Source organism: Otolemur garnettii, unplaced genomic scaffold (assembly GCF_000181295.1).
Source record: "Otolemur garnettii isolate 467f Iridium unplaced genomic scaffold, OtoGar3 scaffold00050, whole genome shotgun sequence".
Lineage (NCBI taxonomy): Eukaryota > Metazoa > Chordata > Mammalia > Primates > Galagidae > Otolemur > Otolemur garnettii.
Genome location: NW_003852445.1, coordinates 2,688,258 through 2,704,917, shown reverse-complemented (window position 1 = coordinate 2,704,917; position 16,660 = coordinate 2,688,258). Strand labels below are relative to the sequence as shown.

Here is a 16,660-nt window from a genome sequence, read left to right as displayed (position 1 = left end):
AAAAAAAAAAAAATTGAAGAGATTTTATGAGAATGATTCTTCCTAATTATTTTTATTATCAATATTTTGAAGTTAAAATAATTTTTTCCAAAGAATTCCATACCTGTAAAATGTGCTCATTTTTCCCAAGTCAAAATATAAAATTACAACCATTGTACATAAGAATTATATAAAGTTATGTGCATATATGTGCACACACAAAAATGTGAAAAAATTAATATCAGTATTTCTATAATTAGTATATCAACTATGAGGTGAATAACTTTAAGTATCATAGTCCACTTTCTATCATCTAAGCTCTCACATTATTTTGATTCCATGGATGCTAATGTATTAAATTTTGTTTGCTTAAAAATCTTACCTATTTTTGATGGGCCTTAATTAAACTGAATAGCTTCTATACAGCTAAGGAGACAACAACCAAAGCAAATAGACAACCTACACAATGGGAAAGAATATTTTCATATTAGTAATCGGACAAAAGCTTCATAAGTAGGATCTATAGAGAACTCAAATTACTCAACATTAAAAGAGCCAACAACCCCTTATATCACTGGCCAAGAAAAATGAATAGAACTTTTTCTAAACAAGACAGATGAGAGGCTGAGGCAGGTGGATTGCTTGAGCTCATGTGTTTGAGACCAGCCTGAGCCAGAGTGAGACCTCGTCTCTAAAAAATAACCAAGCACTGTGGCAGGTACCTATAGTCCCAGCTACTTGGGAGGCTGAAACAAGAGAATTGCTTAAGCCCAAGAGATTGAGGTAGCTGTGAGCTGTGATGGTATAGCACTCTACCAAGGGCAACAAAGTGAGACTCTATCTCAAGAAAAAAGATAGATGAACGACTAACAAGCATATGAAAAAATACTCATCATCCCTACTTATCAGAGAAATGCAAATCAAAACCACCCTGAGATATCACCCAACACCAGTGAGAATGTTGCACATCACAAAATCTCAAAACTGCAGATGCTGGCATGGTTGTGGAGAGAAAGGAACACTTTTACATTGCTGATGGGACTGCAAACACAACCTTTTCGGAAGGAAGTATGGAGAATGCTCAAAGAACTCAAACTAAACCTCCCATTTGATCCTGTAATCTCATTATTGGGCATCTACCCAGAAGAAAAAAAAAATCCTTTTACCAAAAGGACATTTGCACTAGACTGTTTATCATAGTTCAACTTAACAATCACCAAAATGGGGAAACGGCCTAAATGCCCACCAACCCAGGACTGGATTAACAAGCTGTGGTGTATGTGGAATACCACATGGAATACTATTCCACCATTAAAAACAATGGAGACTTTACATCTTTTGTATTAAGCTGGATGGAGTGGAACACATTCTTCTTAGTAAAGCTTCACAAGAATGGAAAAGCAAGAATCCTATGTACTCAATTCTGACATGGGGAAAATTAAAAATCTAGTACATGGGAGAGGAGAGGCAGGGGAGAGCAGAGAGAGGGAAGAAGGGATGGGGTGGAGGTATGAAGGGAGGTCATGGGGTATGACACACCTCTTGGGGACAGGACATGTAAGAGGGACTTTACCTAACAAATGCAATCAGTGTAACCTGGTTCTTTTTACCCTCTATGAATCCACAACAACAACAACAACAAAATCCTACCTATTTCATTCCTATCATGTTTTCTATTTTAGATAAAGAATGCCAACTATACATTCTCCTTCCTCACACCTGAATACTTCCTCAAGTACTATTTGTTCTCTTTTTACACTCAGCTATACAGACAGGAATAAAAAAAACAATTAGAATTATGTACACAAATAATCCAAAATACACATTGCTAAAAACAATAAAATTTAATCTTTCTGGTTCCACCAAAGGAATAAAGCCAGCTAATGTATAAAAATCTTACTGATGAAATGAAAGCTCAAAGAGAAAGTAACTGTAATTAAAATGGTGTTTAACAAAATTTTAACATATTACTATAATTGTAATAAAATTTTTCCAAGTTTAAATTCTCTTTTTATAGTCTAGTTTTGCCAGTTCTTCTTGCAAATTGCTCTACTTTAGAGAAAAATGGGTTTTCCATTTAAATAAAATAATGTATTCAACTATTCCTGTTGCCATTGAATTGCCACTTGGAATTTAGTTTGTTGGACTTTTGAATTCATCTAATTACTCAGAAATAGCAGCTGAATAGAGAACTGAGTAGAGAATAAACAGAGAAGGCTATTCATGAGCTTTTACCAGAGCTACAGAATATTGCTATGAATGATTGCAGGCTATATATGCTCTATGATGAAAAGAAATGACAGATGGGCATGATGTTCGTGATGCTTCCAATATTTTCAAAGCTGTAGTCGACCAGTTTCAAGTGATTGATTTAGAGTCCAGAACATTTATATGTTTGGACAATATTTGAGGAATAAAAATAGGTGTAGCATTGGGCCTGATGTCATCACATTTTAAGTTCATTTTAAAGAGTTCTTGATGAAGAGATTCAGTGGTTGAATATGTATGCATGTATCCTCTACTTTTCTTGAAAAATGTTCTTTTCCAATGAGATTCTCAAAGGAAGGCATTTCTCTTTTTTAATGGATTATTATTACAGCTCTAGAAATTCAGAATGTGTGAAAGTATATACCATTTCTCTTTACAAACTGCAGAGGAGACAGTTTTATAGTCCTGAAATTTATGATCTGCTTGAAAGTCAGAAAACCTGGGTTCTAGTCCCAGTTCTACCACTAACACACTGTGTAGCCAAGCACTAATTATCTGAGATATTACCTGTGTTTCTGTTCCTTCATTTGTATATTGAAAAGAAAATATTTTCTTCAACCTATTTCACAGGTATATTATTAGGATACATAAAATAAAACTTACAAAAGCATTTAGAGCTTGTCAAAAGAAAGATGATCTGTAAACCTAACTTATGATTATACAACACCAATATCCCACCAGGTCCAAAACATCTTCTTAAATCAGAATAGTGAATATAATTATAAAGAAAGATTCTAGGTCAGGCTATAATCCCAGCACTAGGGAAGCCAAGGCAGGAGGTTAGCTTGAGCTCAGGAATTCAAGACCAGCCTTGACAATATAGTGAGACCTCCTGGCTACAGAAAATTTTAAAATTGACAGATGTGGTGGCATGCAAGTGTAGTTCCAGCTACTCAGGAGGCTGAGGCAGGAGAATCACCTCAACCTTGGTGTCTGAGTTTCCAGTGAATTGTAATAATGGCACTGCTCAGGCAACAGAGAAAAACCTCACCTCAAAAAAAAAAAAAAAAAAAGAAAAGATTCTAGAAAGAAATGTTTAAGGTAGGAATATTATAAATATCAACTTAACATTTAAAAAAAACTGTAGTTCTATGATACAATATTCTAGGAAAAACATAACATCTCGGATTAGAGACTGGATTTAGATGAAGACAGTCATATTTCCAATACACTGAAAACTGAAAATGAAATTCAAAGAGATTTTCATCATCTATTTCCAACCTATTACAACTCCTTAACAGTAGCATGTATAACCCTTTGTCTACTTTGAAAAGATAAGGAGCAAGGGGAAGTTTAGAATTACCATAGAGATCAGACTGGTAGAGGATGATATCCTTGAAAAACAAGGCTGAGGCTTAGAGTCTGTAGGTTAAGGAGCAGGATGCCAGCCACATATACTGAGGCTGGCGGGTTCGAGCCCAGCCTGGGCCTGAGAAATAACAATGACAACTGCAACAAAAAGTAGTCAGGCGTTGTGGCAGGTGCCTGTAGTCTTAGCTACTTGGGAGGCTGAGGCAAGAGAATATCTTAAGCCCAAGAGTTTGAGGTTGCTGTGAGGTGTGACACCACAGCACTCTCCCCAGGGCAACATAGTAAGACTGTCTAAAAAAAAAAAAAAAAGAAAGAAAGAAAGAGAGAAAGAAAGAAAGAAAGAAAGAAAGAAAAATGAGGCTGAGGTAATTGACCTTGGTTTTGAATGTATTAGATGTACAGGTGTCCAATGTTCTTAAGTTATATTCAAAGCATATTTTGGAAAGATTTTGCCTATGTTAGTTAGAATTTAAAGACCTTAGTATCTTTGACAAAGACCTCTAAATAAAACTTTATTCTTTACTATATAGTAGTTAAAAAGACTGAGATAACTCTATATGGAATGATACTACAGAATAATGTCCTAGATATATTTGGAAAAACAAAGTACAGAACAGTGAATATAGCATACTCCCCTTGGTGAAAAATAAAAGTGATATATGCTTACATATTCATAAACTCATTCTGAAAAGATATAGAAAAATGGGTAATGTGTTGTCTCACAGGAAGGGACCTGGGGGACTAGAGTTCTGAGAGGAAAATGACTAATTTTATTCCTTGTTCTGAAACCTGCATTGTCTGATATGTATCTAGCTATCCTATTTTTCTTTTGAAAAGAGTCTGTGTAGTATTTTCCCATCCTTTTAATTTGTCTGTGTCTTCATATTTAAAGCAATTTTCTTGTGCAAAGGGCCCTCTTGTCTAAGCTTTCAATCTGCATTTTAGGTCTTTCAATGTTTACATTTAAGGCAATTATTGATATTGTAGAGTTTAAATCTACCATCTTGATACTTGTTTTCTGTCTCATGTTTTTTCTTCCTCTTATTTTTCTGATTTCTTTTGACTGAGTATTTTACATGATTCCATATAAATCTCCTTTTGGAATACTTTTATGTGCTTGCATATAATCTCTCCTTTATCTCCTTTTGACTTATTAACTACAATTCTTTGCTTTGTAATTGTTTAATGTTTGCTTCAGGGTTGGAATGTGACAGATGTTGTGATCAGTGCATTTATTATGTATTTAATCCTTGCCTCATTAGATAGGTATAAATGTCCCAACTATGCAGGTCAAGGAAAAACATCCTGCCGAAATATAAATTAATGTCTTCAAATCCAGGTTTGTCTAACTCTAAAACATACTTTGTGGTATTAGGTAAAAGTTGAAATAAGTTTTTAGCTTTTGATACAATCAATAATCCACAGAAAGGACACTCAAACTAAAAACTGAACTGTCAAGATATTTTAAATAACTAAATACGAATGTGGCAATTGTAAAGAAGTTAAGGCCCTGAATGTTATGGACTGCAAGAATTTGGAAATAAAGACAAGAATTACATCATCTCTCTTTCTCTCAAACTGAACATAGTAAAACAGAAAACAAAGAACACCCTCAAGGTCACATTTTAAAACATCTTGCTGATAACATTAGTATGTAATACAAATTTTTGTAACTGATTAGAACATGATTGAGATCAATACAGTATTTGGGGGGAAAAAGTGCCAGTTAGGTGAAGATATTCCGTAAACCCCAGGGTAAAGGGCTCACCCTCACCTTGAACTTTACCTTAGAAATGTAAAGTACCCTCATATTAATCTAAAATTTGTACCCTAAATTAATCTAAAATTTGTACCCTCATATTAATCTAAAATTTTTTAAAAAGTGCCAGTATGGAAGGCTTTATATAAAGCAACTTGGGCCCCCTATAATTTCTAATATTACCTTCAACTACACTTACAACTTAAAATAAAAGTATGCTTAATATGCAAATGTGATTTTAACATAAATCCCTTTCCCGCCATTTTTAACTAATAAGTCCTAAAACTAAATTGACAGAAATTCTACAACTCCCACTGTTTGGGAAAAATAATTAAAGGAAAAAAATGTTCCATCAATGAATATAGGTTTTCTAGTTTCCTTCAAAGTTTAATTCTTATTGTACAAATGAATATACTGAGAAAGGGAATTAATGGAATGATTATTATTTACCAGATAATAAAAACTGATTTCATCCTAAACAAATATAATTGTTTAGTTCATTTAGATTTAATGGCATATATTAAAATTCTAAATTTTATGCATCGAGTTTGATGACTTTTGCCAACTGCAAACCATTGTATAAGAAACACGACTATGGGCCAGACACGGTGGCTCACTCCTGTAATCCCAGCACTCTGGGAGGCACAGGCTGGTGGACTGCCTGGATGCAGGAGTTTGAGACCAGCTTGATCAAGAGAGAGACCCCATCTCTACAAATAGAGAAACTAGCTGGGCATGGTGCCAAATAGTCACAGCTACTTGGGAGGCTGATGCAGGAGGATCACTGGAGCCCAAGAGTTTGAGGTTGCTGTGACCTATGACACCATGGCACTAAATCCCAGAGTGATTGAGTATCTGTCTCAAAAAGAAAGAAAAAAGAGAGAGAGAGAGAGAGAAACTAACTACTATGGAAGTGTAGAACAGAGCCCTCACCCTAAAGTGTTTCCTCAAGGCCCTTTGCCCTTGATGGCCTCCCCTTACCCTTGACCCCAGGCAACTGGATCTGCCACTGGTAACTTTGCCATTTTCAGAATTTTATATAAATGGAATCATGTAAAATGTAGTCTTTTGTGTTTGACTTTTATTGTCTTTGGCTGTGTTTGAAATTCATCCATGTTGCTGTGTGTATTGCTAAGCAATACTCCACGGTATGCATATAATCACAATTTATCTATTGCCCAGTTGATGGAGATTGAGGATGCTTTATATTTTTTGCTATTAGAATGATGCTACTATGAATATTTACATACATATTTTTGCATGGACTTATATGTTCATTTCTCTGAGGTAAATATCTACGTGTAGAACCCCTGGGTCATAAGGTAAAGTATGTTTATCTTTATGAGGTACTGTCATACTGCTTTAAAAAGAACCTATATCATTTTTGCACTCTTATTATGTACGAGATTTCTAGTTCCTTCATATCCTTGTCAAATCTTGGCATTGTCAGTTTTTAACGTTTAGCTATTCTATTATGTATTTAAGTGGTATTTCATTGTGGTTTTAATTTATCAAGCAAGGTTTTGACGAAAAAGTTGTATTTGCACACTTACCTGACAGGTGGCTTTCCCAGGGCTAGGCTTATCTATTGCTCTCCTGATGTGCTGGCCTCTGAAATTTCCCCAAATGTAGGAAACTCGACTGCAAACTTTGTGGTAGTGGAGGACTATATTCTTCATGCTTTCCCTGGGGAAAAAGAAATAAAAGGAGTTGTATTTCTGATTTGTCTTTCCCATTTGTAAAAGAATGAGCTGGAATGTATGTTCTGGTTTATTAATGAGTCTTCCATGAATTTGCACAGTTTCTACCAGTTCCCTATAGTCTGATCTATACTGGATAAAATAGTAAAATTGAATTTTTTAATCAATGCAGCTGAAAACTAGATCTTATACTTCTTTTTAACTTTATCCTGGTATTACTTACCTTTGAGACCATTCTGAAGCAGTCAAGTGTCCGCCCTCCCTCCCTCCCTCCCTTCTGCCCTACCTTCCCTCCTACTAATCATCCATTCTTCCAACTATAATATTTTAAAAGATAATAGGAGTTCATTTCAGAAAATTCAAACAATGTAGAGAAGTATACATAAAAAAGCAAATAAATCCATTCAATCTCACTATCTAGAGAAAACCTCTGTTGACATGTTGATGAATTTTTTCCAGATACCTTTTTATGTAAAGAAATAGCCCATGTTACAGAGTATTTGGAGTATTTAATTCTTACTACTATGTGTTATGTTTTAACATCATTTTATAATTAGCAGAAAAGAAAGTTTTAGTAAATTGTCTCAAATTACAAAGCTTAATAAGTGTCAGTGCTCACATTCAAATTAAGAGATTCTGACTCTAGAGTGTTTAATCACAATTCCGCATATGGCTGTGTAAATAAGTGTGCTTATATTCTTTGTCATAGTACATCTCATTAGCATATAGTTACATAAATATAGGTATACATTACACTTTATAATGATTTCATAATTTTTTACTATGGTACATTTAATCTCTGGATATACCATGGTACATGTATTTAACCAATTCCCTAATTATTGATATTAACTTGTTTTCTATACTTAATTACTACAAAAAACATTGCAAGAAACATTTTGATATTTAGATCTCTGTACAGTTTCTAGTTATCTTCTTAAGATAAATCCATAGGAATAAGAGTGCTTTGTCAGACTGTATACACATTAAAGATTTAATATGTAGTACAAAGTTTTATCTGCTTCTGAATAGAGCATGAGGTTGTTCTAGTCTCTATATTCTTGCCAACATTGGTTTTTGTCCTCAGTTGTAGTTTTTTTTATCTTTGTTAACCTCAAAGTTAAGAAATTATATCACATGATTGTTTGATTTGCATTACTTTATTGATAGGACTAAATATTTAATCTTTTTAAACATATAAGAAATGCACATATATTATTTTAAGATAATCAAATATACAGATGTATATGAAATAAAAAATAAAGTCCTACTTTCTACTCTTCTCTACAGAAGCATCACTGTAACAGTTTAGTATACAACTTTCTAGAGCTTTTAGCATGTACTTATGCATTTATGAATATCATGTATATGTGTAATTTTGCTTTGATACAAGCAGAAACATCTTTTTATGCAACTTGCTTCTTACACTTGAAAATATATCTTGGAGAATTTTTCAGTTTTCTTCATCTGTTATACAGTATTTCTTTGTGTGAAGTTACTATAATGTAATTAACAGTTCTCTTTATGAATATTTAGGTTATTGTTTTTTCTGCAAATATACATTACTTACTATATGCAGAACTATTCTACAAATCAATACCACAAAATTTCTGCCTTGATTATTTCCAATTTGTAAAAATGCTACAGAGGACATTCTTATATATTTTTGCAGATATATGAGTATAAAATATAAGAGAACATACAACAGGCCATCAAACTATTGGTTGAGATTAGAGATAAAGCTTGCTCTTTAAAGTTAAATTGTCAAATAAACACATAGGCAGATATGTTTCATTAGGTATACACAGGGTTTACAATTTTAAAAATTAGTTTCCAACTCTAAACAAAAAGGAGTGAACTAAAAGAAAGATTTTTGTCACCTCTTGAAAAATCAGTATACCAATCAATATATTATTGAGATGGGCTGTTAGAAACAAAATTCCATGACAGCTTGCAACTTTATATTACTAGCAACAGTGTTTTCTACAGAGAATTTCCCTTAAGTAAACTGGAAAATGACTGAGGTTTCTTGAGGCTACTTTTCAGTTTACCTATTATGTTGCCCCTGTAAGGTAATTCATAGTCATTGTACATACAGTTTGAGACTGTAGGAGTTGAAATCACAATACCTTTGTAAGGTAAATCCTGGGCAAATCATTTCAATATATAGCAAAAAAAATTACTTTAGCCTCTATGGATAAAAATCTATTAACATATTGCCATTAACTAGGCTACATATATCTTTATATTACCCATGAAGACAGGGGTCTTGCTAAACCAACTATTTCTGAAATGTGAGCAATTCCATATAGGCAAATGGATATTACTAGCCAAAAAAAAAACTTCCCCTATTAACGGATAAGTCTTCTCTAAAACACATCCAGGATTAAATATTAGTATGTTGTATGCTTAAAATTAGTATGTTTATTTAGAAGTAAATTAAAGCATTTCCTTAAAAATAATTTAGACTTTTACAAATTTAGGTTGCCTCTCCTTCAAATGCTATTCTTAGTTTGAACTAACTCTTCAGTCTACATTTCTTACTTCAGCAGAGCACAATATGAAACAAGGAGTATGAATGTTCCTATTCTTCATTATGTGATTTTTGTGAGAGTCATTCTGTCTTGCATGTGGCATCCAGTGGGATGTACCAGTCAGATCTTCCTACAAAAGCACCTGCTGTGGAAAGCACAGCTGACTGACAACCCTCAGCTTCCACACCTTTGGATCCACTGTGGAGTTCACATCAAGCCACACCTCCCCCCAGGCGCTCCCAGACTTTGATTAAACACAGTCGTGGTACTAGAACCTAGACTTTCCTGTCTGCATAGCCTAGCTACTAGCCTCACTACTGGCAGAATGCCTCCGCCATCATAGAATGCCACCCAGCAGAGCATCCATGGGAAAATTCACTTCATAGAAAAGAAAGTACAAGCGTGGGCCATGTACCTGGCATTTAAGGTTGTTTAGGTGAAGTTGGCCCTCATAGAGGACTGGAAAGGTCTACTGAAGTCACAGCTAAATCACAGTGATATGCAGACTGTCACTGCTCTAGCCATCGATATGGAGTATTGAAGCTAATGAGATTAAGTATAATAAAATGGAATGCTTAGTATGTAGGCTGCATCATTTTAAGTTCCTTACATATATTAACTTACTTCATGACAGAGGCATCATTCCCCATGGCTTTCTTTTTCTCACATCTCATATCTACTCTGTCCAATTCTATTGGCTCTATCTTCATAATAGAGCTGGAATCCTCTCAGTTCTCACCAAATTCACCATCTTGGTTCTAGGATCCATTATCTCTCTGTTGGTTTATTTCAATCACTTTCTAATAGATGTATTCCCGACACTAGTTTTCATAATCCTCTAATTCACACTTCAAGTTATCTATGATGACCCGTAAGACTCTAAAAATGATTTCCCGCTTCCTCCATCACCTTAACCTCATCTTCCGCTACTCTCTGTCTTGCTTACTCTGCTATGTTAACACCCCTGGGTCCTCCACAAACACGCAATACTCTCAAAGCTGTAGATTTAGTATCTTCTTCTGAGTGGAGCACACCCTCAGTTATACACAAGGGTAATTCTCCTCCTTTAAGTTGACTCAACCTTCACCTTGTCAATAAGGCCTATGTTGACAGTATTTAATTCAGAAGTTTTCCCCTTCACCTCTCACTGGAGTCTTCATAATCTGTTTTTCTTTTTCCATAGCACTTCCCACTCTTTAAACTTTATATTGTCTGCTTTCTCCATCCCCACCTAAGCCCCAGGAAGATAGTGGTCTTTATTTTTATTCATGGTTGTATTCCAAAAGCCTAAAACAACGCGTGATACATGAAAGACACTCAAAAACATACTTCGTAATGAACTTAGAAGCTAGATTTTCTTTTTGCAAGGTCACTGCTCTCTAGTTGTAAACCTTAATAGGCCTCTCAGCTTTTATATTCGGCAGGGGGCCAACATCACAGAAGGCCTGGGGGTCAGGAGGGCAGCCCCTGATTTAAAAATTATCACAGCCTCTAAGGGTCTCCTGACCCCAACCGTTTGGAGGACAGAGGAAGTACAAATTAAAAAGCTCAAGTGTACAGTTAGTTGCTTGGCACGGGTGGGGCGGGCAGAGCAAGCTTTCCTCCCCCTTTTCACATCCACAGTATGTCAATTTGAAGCTTACGGGACTTAGAACCTCCTCTTACCAAAACAAATACAACGCCACGGGGATTGGCCTCGGGGGCCTTGCCCTTCCCCCGGCAGCTTCAGTGCCCTCACTTAGCTGGTTAGGCCGTGCCTACACAACATTCTTTTCAGGGCCGGGACGTCCCTGCCACGGGACAAGGCGCCCATGTGTCGTACGCCCCGCACTCAGACGTCTCGCAGGCAGCTGCAGGGGCCACAGCGTTGGGCCGCGGACAGGCGCTGGAGCGAACAGCCAAGCGAGGCCCTGCGGCGCGTCACCGGAGCGGCGGCGGCGGCCTCACGGCTCCCGCCCGCGCGCCGCACGCACGCGCACTGCGCCCAACATGAGGGTCGCGGCTCTGATCAGGTAACGCGGCGCCGCAGCCGCCTCCCTCATGCCCGCCAGCTTCTTGTCCCTTCCAGCCGCCGCTGGCGCCAAAAGGGAGGGCGTCTGTGCCCGAGCCGCGTGCTGGGGATTCGGCCTTTAGTCAAAGCCACGGGAAGAGGCGGAGCCTGGAGGAGGCTATTGCCTAGTCCGCTTGTCGCCCGGTCCTGGGCTGGCGGTCCTCCTCCTCTCTTCTGGCAGTTGCCGTTTGTTGGTCATCCGGCCCTCAACTTACATTCACTCGGGGAACTTTAAAAAGTACCGACCCCTGAGTCTCACTGACTGAGGCGTTGGTTTAATTACTCCGGTGCGGCCCAGCATCACAGTTTTTAAATCTCTAAGGGCCATGAAGTTTGAGGGCCACTCCTTGACTCCACTTATTCAGTTAATATCCGTCGTTGTTTTCCCTTCTCGTCCTCGGTCCGGTTCTATAGTTCTCTTCAGTCAGTTGGGTCCTCTGTGTCCTCCCCTGGGCTGCAGTTGCTGGTCCCGTCCCCTCCCAGGAAGCCACCCCCACCTCCTCTGTCCAGCGGGTGTGCTCGGCAGTACTAGAGTGGAGTCCTTATGGCATCCGTGTGTTTCCGTTTGGGGACTAAAGCACAGAGACGAAATCTACCTGGTGGTGGAGATGTAATTTTACTGGTCTTAACGATAGATCTAGTTGCTGTTGGTTCGGACTTTCCCCATTGCTTTAGAGCAACCTTATGTTAACGTAGCCTTTATTCCAAAGGGAGGTGGAAATCTATAGTAACTCAGTTATACTTAGGTGTCTCATTAAAGTCCGATGATTGACAAATCCCAAACAGGTCAGTTTAAATATTTTCATAATCTATAAACTGAGGCATAAAGAAAGGGAACACTAGCAACATTAAAAAGGTAATTTAGGCTACTTGAATATTTGTTTCGTGGTATTTGGAATTGTGTAGAGTGTCTGAGATAACACTGCAATGATGCATATACCTGTATAAACCCATTGAAGATTCCGTAAAAGTTTTAATTAAATGCACCTGGTAACTGATACTGGCTGACAGTATTGATCTATTAGTGATCAATTATTAATTATTGGTGTGACATTCCAAATCCCTCTGTAGTGTCTGGAATATTCTAGTTCCTTCTACTTCAATGCCATTTTTAAGACTGGACCATAATGTCATGGTAATTATTGCTGTTCAGTAAATTTCCTCTGTAAAGTGAATGATTAAGCTTTAACCATTGTGATTTTCATTTTGTCTAGATAGATAAGAATTAAAAGTAGCTCAGGAAATGAGTAATTCTCATCCACTTTCAGTTTGCCAAAATTTAATGATTGAAGTAATGTACACTAACTGAAGACTTAGAAGTCTAGGAGGGGAAGAGAAAAGAAGATCTTTAGTGTAAGAAGTCCATTACACTGAATAGTTTGTAATGTGCACATGTGACTTTTATAATAAAAAAAAAAGTTACTACAAAAAGGCAGTGTTGGAAAATTCCTACTAAACTGTTAGAGCTGTATAAATGATAGGAGATCTGCTGTATGACACATATATATGCTTGATATATATATATATATGCTTGTGGTTTATTTGCCTATACATTATGTATTATATACAATCATGTATCATATATGTGTGTCTCTGTGTGTATATATATATACATGCATTTCACATACATGCATTTAAACCTGAACACACAGTGAATATTTGCAATTTGTGGTGTGTGTGGACAAGAATGAGAGATGAGATACTTGCTTTGGGGAACATTGAAACTATGACTCTTACATGTCTTTAAACCATAAGAACATTGTTTTCCATATAAATGAATGAGTCATTGAATGTTATAGTTGAATGACACCTTGAGGATTATCTAGATAGACTATTCTCTAATTTTATAAGGAAGGGTGTAAACTTCAAACACACTGAGTAACTTAACTTAGCATCCCACATTTGGAACCAGAACTCTGATCTTCTGGAGGACCTCTCCCCTGACATACACATATGTACTTAGTGGAGTTCTAACTGGGGAGTAAGGTATTCAGTCTCTCCCAAGCTGATTTGACTTTGAAAACCTTTTGTTAGAGTAGTTGGTTAACATTTGGTTGGACACTTCTGTTCCTCAGAACTCAATTTGGGAAATACTGCTTTAAAACCACATTTGAAATGTTGGCATATTTTAAAATTAATTATAATGCTAAGTTCTTATCCTGGATGCCCATCCTTCAGTCTTTAATATTCAAAAGAATTAATCAAATCTTTTTATTCTGGGAAAGTAGAGCAGTGAGGTTCAGTAGGGAAAGCTGTGAAAGACACTTAGAGGAATATCAAATCTAGAAAGAGGGAGTATGGCCTTTTTATAGTTTGCCTTATCCTTTATACTGCACTCTCTCATTTCCTTTGTGAAGTTCTAGAATTAGAGCTGTTACTGATGGGAGGGTGGTAGAGGGGAGACAAATGTCCAGAACTAAAATAAAGGGGAAAATGGCCAGCTTTTGAGATCATCAGTTTCTTGGGGAGGGGGTATGAATATGTCTAAACTAAAAGGAGGGGAGAAAAGAGAGACAGTGATAAATGAGAGGAGAAATATGTATAGTGGGAAGCAATAGAATATTAAACCAAAATAGCGTATAGGTGGCCACTCAGCCTTACTATAGTGAAGTACCACTTGCCTTGACTATGTGATATTATTTTGTCTTAGGTAGATTTGGAATCAAAATTTAGAAGTTCTTTCAGTCTGTTATTAGATTTATGGCCTAAGCCACCTTGTTCTGCTATGATCACATATATATATATGATGTATATGTATATGTAATATGTATATGATATTTGTGCGTATGTAGGGTATATAGGGTGATGGTACTAATATTGAACTTCACCAGTATAATTCAGCATTTTACTTTTTATCTCTACAGAATTTGAAATCCCCAAATATGTCAAACTTTGTCATTAGATTAGAATGCAAATCTTTAATTTGATCCTTTAATTACTGATAGTTGATGGTTGTTAGATTTCTTTTAGTGGAATAGAATAGATGTTTTCCTGCTTTTTCACTTAAAAAAATTCACCTAAAGAGCATAGATTACATGTAAATGTTTAGCTGAACTGTAAATTTAAATCCTTTTTTATCTGCAAATCACTTTGTATGTTAAAGCCAGTGTCACAAACCAAAGAGTTTATCATGTTTTATCTAGACTTGTTCTTTGTTATAATGCTGTACAGTTTCTTAAGCTTTTTTGAGTAGTAACCTTAGACATTCAGATTTATTTGTTTGGTTTGCTTATGATTTAGAATTTAAGTTTTTAATTTTTTTTTTTTTTTTAAGAGATGGGGTCTTATTCTGTTGCCCGGGCTGGAATACAATTGTACAATCTTAGCTCACTATACCCTCAAACTCCTGGGCTCCAGTGATTGTCCTGCCTCAGCCTTCCCAGCAGCTCAGACTACAGACGCCTGCCCTGCCCAGCCTGTTTTTTTTTTTTCATTCTGATTATGAAATAGTCCTTCATATAATCTGAAAAGCTGAGTAAATAATGTGTGCTATTTTGATATCTAGTGTCTATATGTTGACTCATGGTCAGTGACCTGATACTTTATTATCAATTCATTTTTTAGTGGTGGAAAGGACAGCTGTTACAATATGATGCAGTGTGTTGCTGCTGGGCATCAGATTGTTGCTTTAGCAAATCTAAGACCGGCTGAAAATGAAGGTAAGTGTATGCCTTTATTGGGAAGTTGTCTAAATGAAACTCCAGCTTCATAATTACATTCTATTATGCTGTATACAAAGACAAAAGAACCAGTATATATTTAGCATCTATTAGATCAGCTGTTCTCATTTTGTAGGCCGGGACCCACAGAAACTGTATTAAAGGGCCAAAGCATTAGGAAGGTTGAGAACCACTGTTAATTAGATGGTGTCCTCTGCATAGAATTTAGGATTAAGTGTTTTCACTTACGTATCCTTTAATTCTCATAATAACTCCTAAAGAAATGCATTATTAATCTTACTTTTAATAGAGATACTGAAGTTCAGAGTTTTTATGTTTGTCCAAAGTGAAATAGTTAGCACAAACTTACAGAATTGAGACTTGAATCCTCTTACTTCAGAGTACACTGCCATTCGAGACAATATTGAAATAGATAAGATACAGTCTTACCCCCCAAGGAGCTTGGGAAGTAAGACATATACTGATGAATAATACATGAATTTTTTTATTGAAAAGATGCAGTTCATCCTGTAGATATAAGCCAAAATGTGAGACTTGAGAGAAGTACAAAGCAATAGATTGCTACTTTTCATATCTCTATGGTGACAAGGGCATCCACTTAGAATCACAGACCTCACTTTGACTCCTTTTTTTCATTTTTTTCTCTAGTGAATTCCTCAATAAAACTTTAAATATATATGTGTGTATGTGTGTATTTTCACAAATTTTCTTTCTATGCTCTTTTGTTATACCTGTAAAACTGTAGATATTAATTGCTAAAATGTAAGAGAGAGACAGATTAGCACCTGTTGAACTTAATGTATTACTACTTCTCATGTGACTCTTCTAGGAAGATCTTTTATCATCTCTTCTACTTAACTTCTTTCCAGACTCCATGCTTTTGCATTACTATTATTTTAAAATGAATTAACTGTGTAGTATATGTAAAAATATTAATCATAGTTCCTGGTAAAAATTCAGTTGAATCAGAATTAGCATTTCCGTCCCTTCCCTTTCTTCCCTCCTTCCTTCCCTCCTCCCTCCCTCCTTCTCTCTCTTCCTCCCTCCTTCTCTCTCTTCCTCCCTCTCTCTCTCCATTCCCCCATTCTACTATATTTTTATTTCTATTGACATTTTAAAGATTGTTTCTATTCACTTTATCTTCGTTTTATGCCCCCAGGTAATGAACCATAAGATTCTTGAAAGGAGCAATCATATCTTCTGTCTTCCTTTGATTTCTCCTCAGTACTTGGGGCAGCTCTTTATCTCTGATAGGAGTTCACCCAAAGTTTACCTGTGGACAGATGTATAATGAACTAACTTGAATTGGCCCTGGAATAGTGAACAGTTATTTCAGTTAGATTATTTGAATTTTCTTTCCTTCCATGATTAATACACAA

At 36.3% G+C, this 16,660-nt stretch overlaps 1 protein-coding gene and 1 pseudogene across 1 annotated transcript in view; both read left to right on the top strand.

Moving 5' to 3' along the window:
• Positions 1–6,862: 6,862 nt before the first annotated feature.
• LOC111725957 lies at positions 6,863–7,004 on the top strand (annotated as a pseudogene).
• A 4,481-nt stretch (positions 7,005–11,485) lies between these two features.
• Positions 11,486–16,660, top strand: part of DPH6 (diphthamine biosynthesis 6) — a 166,489-nt gene continuing 161,314 nt past the window's right edge. The window contains exons 1-2 of the mRNA XM_023514250.1: positions 11,486–11,563; positions 15,166–15,260. Coding sequence (XP_023370018.1) covers positions 11,541–11,563; positions 15,166–15,260 — 118 coding nt within the window. The 5' untranslated portion in view covers positions 11,486–11,540. The remainder of the gene's footprint in view (positions 11,564–15,165; positions 15,261–16,660) is intronic.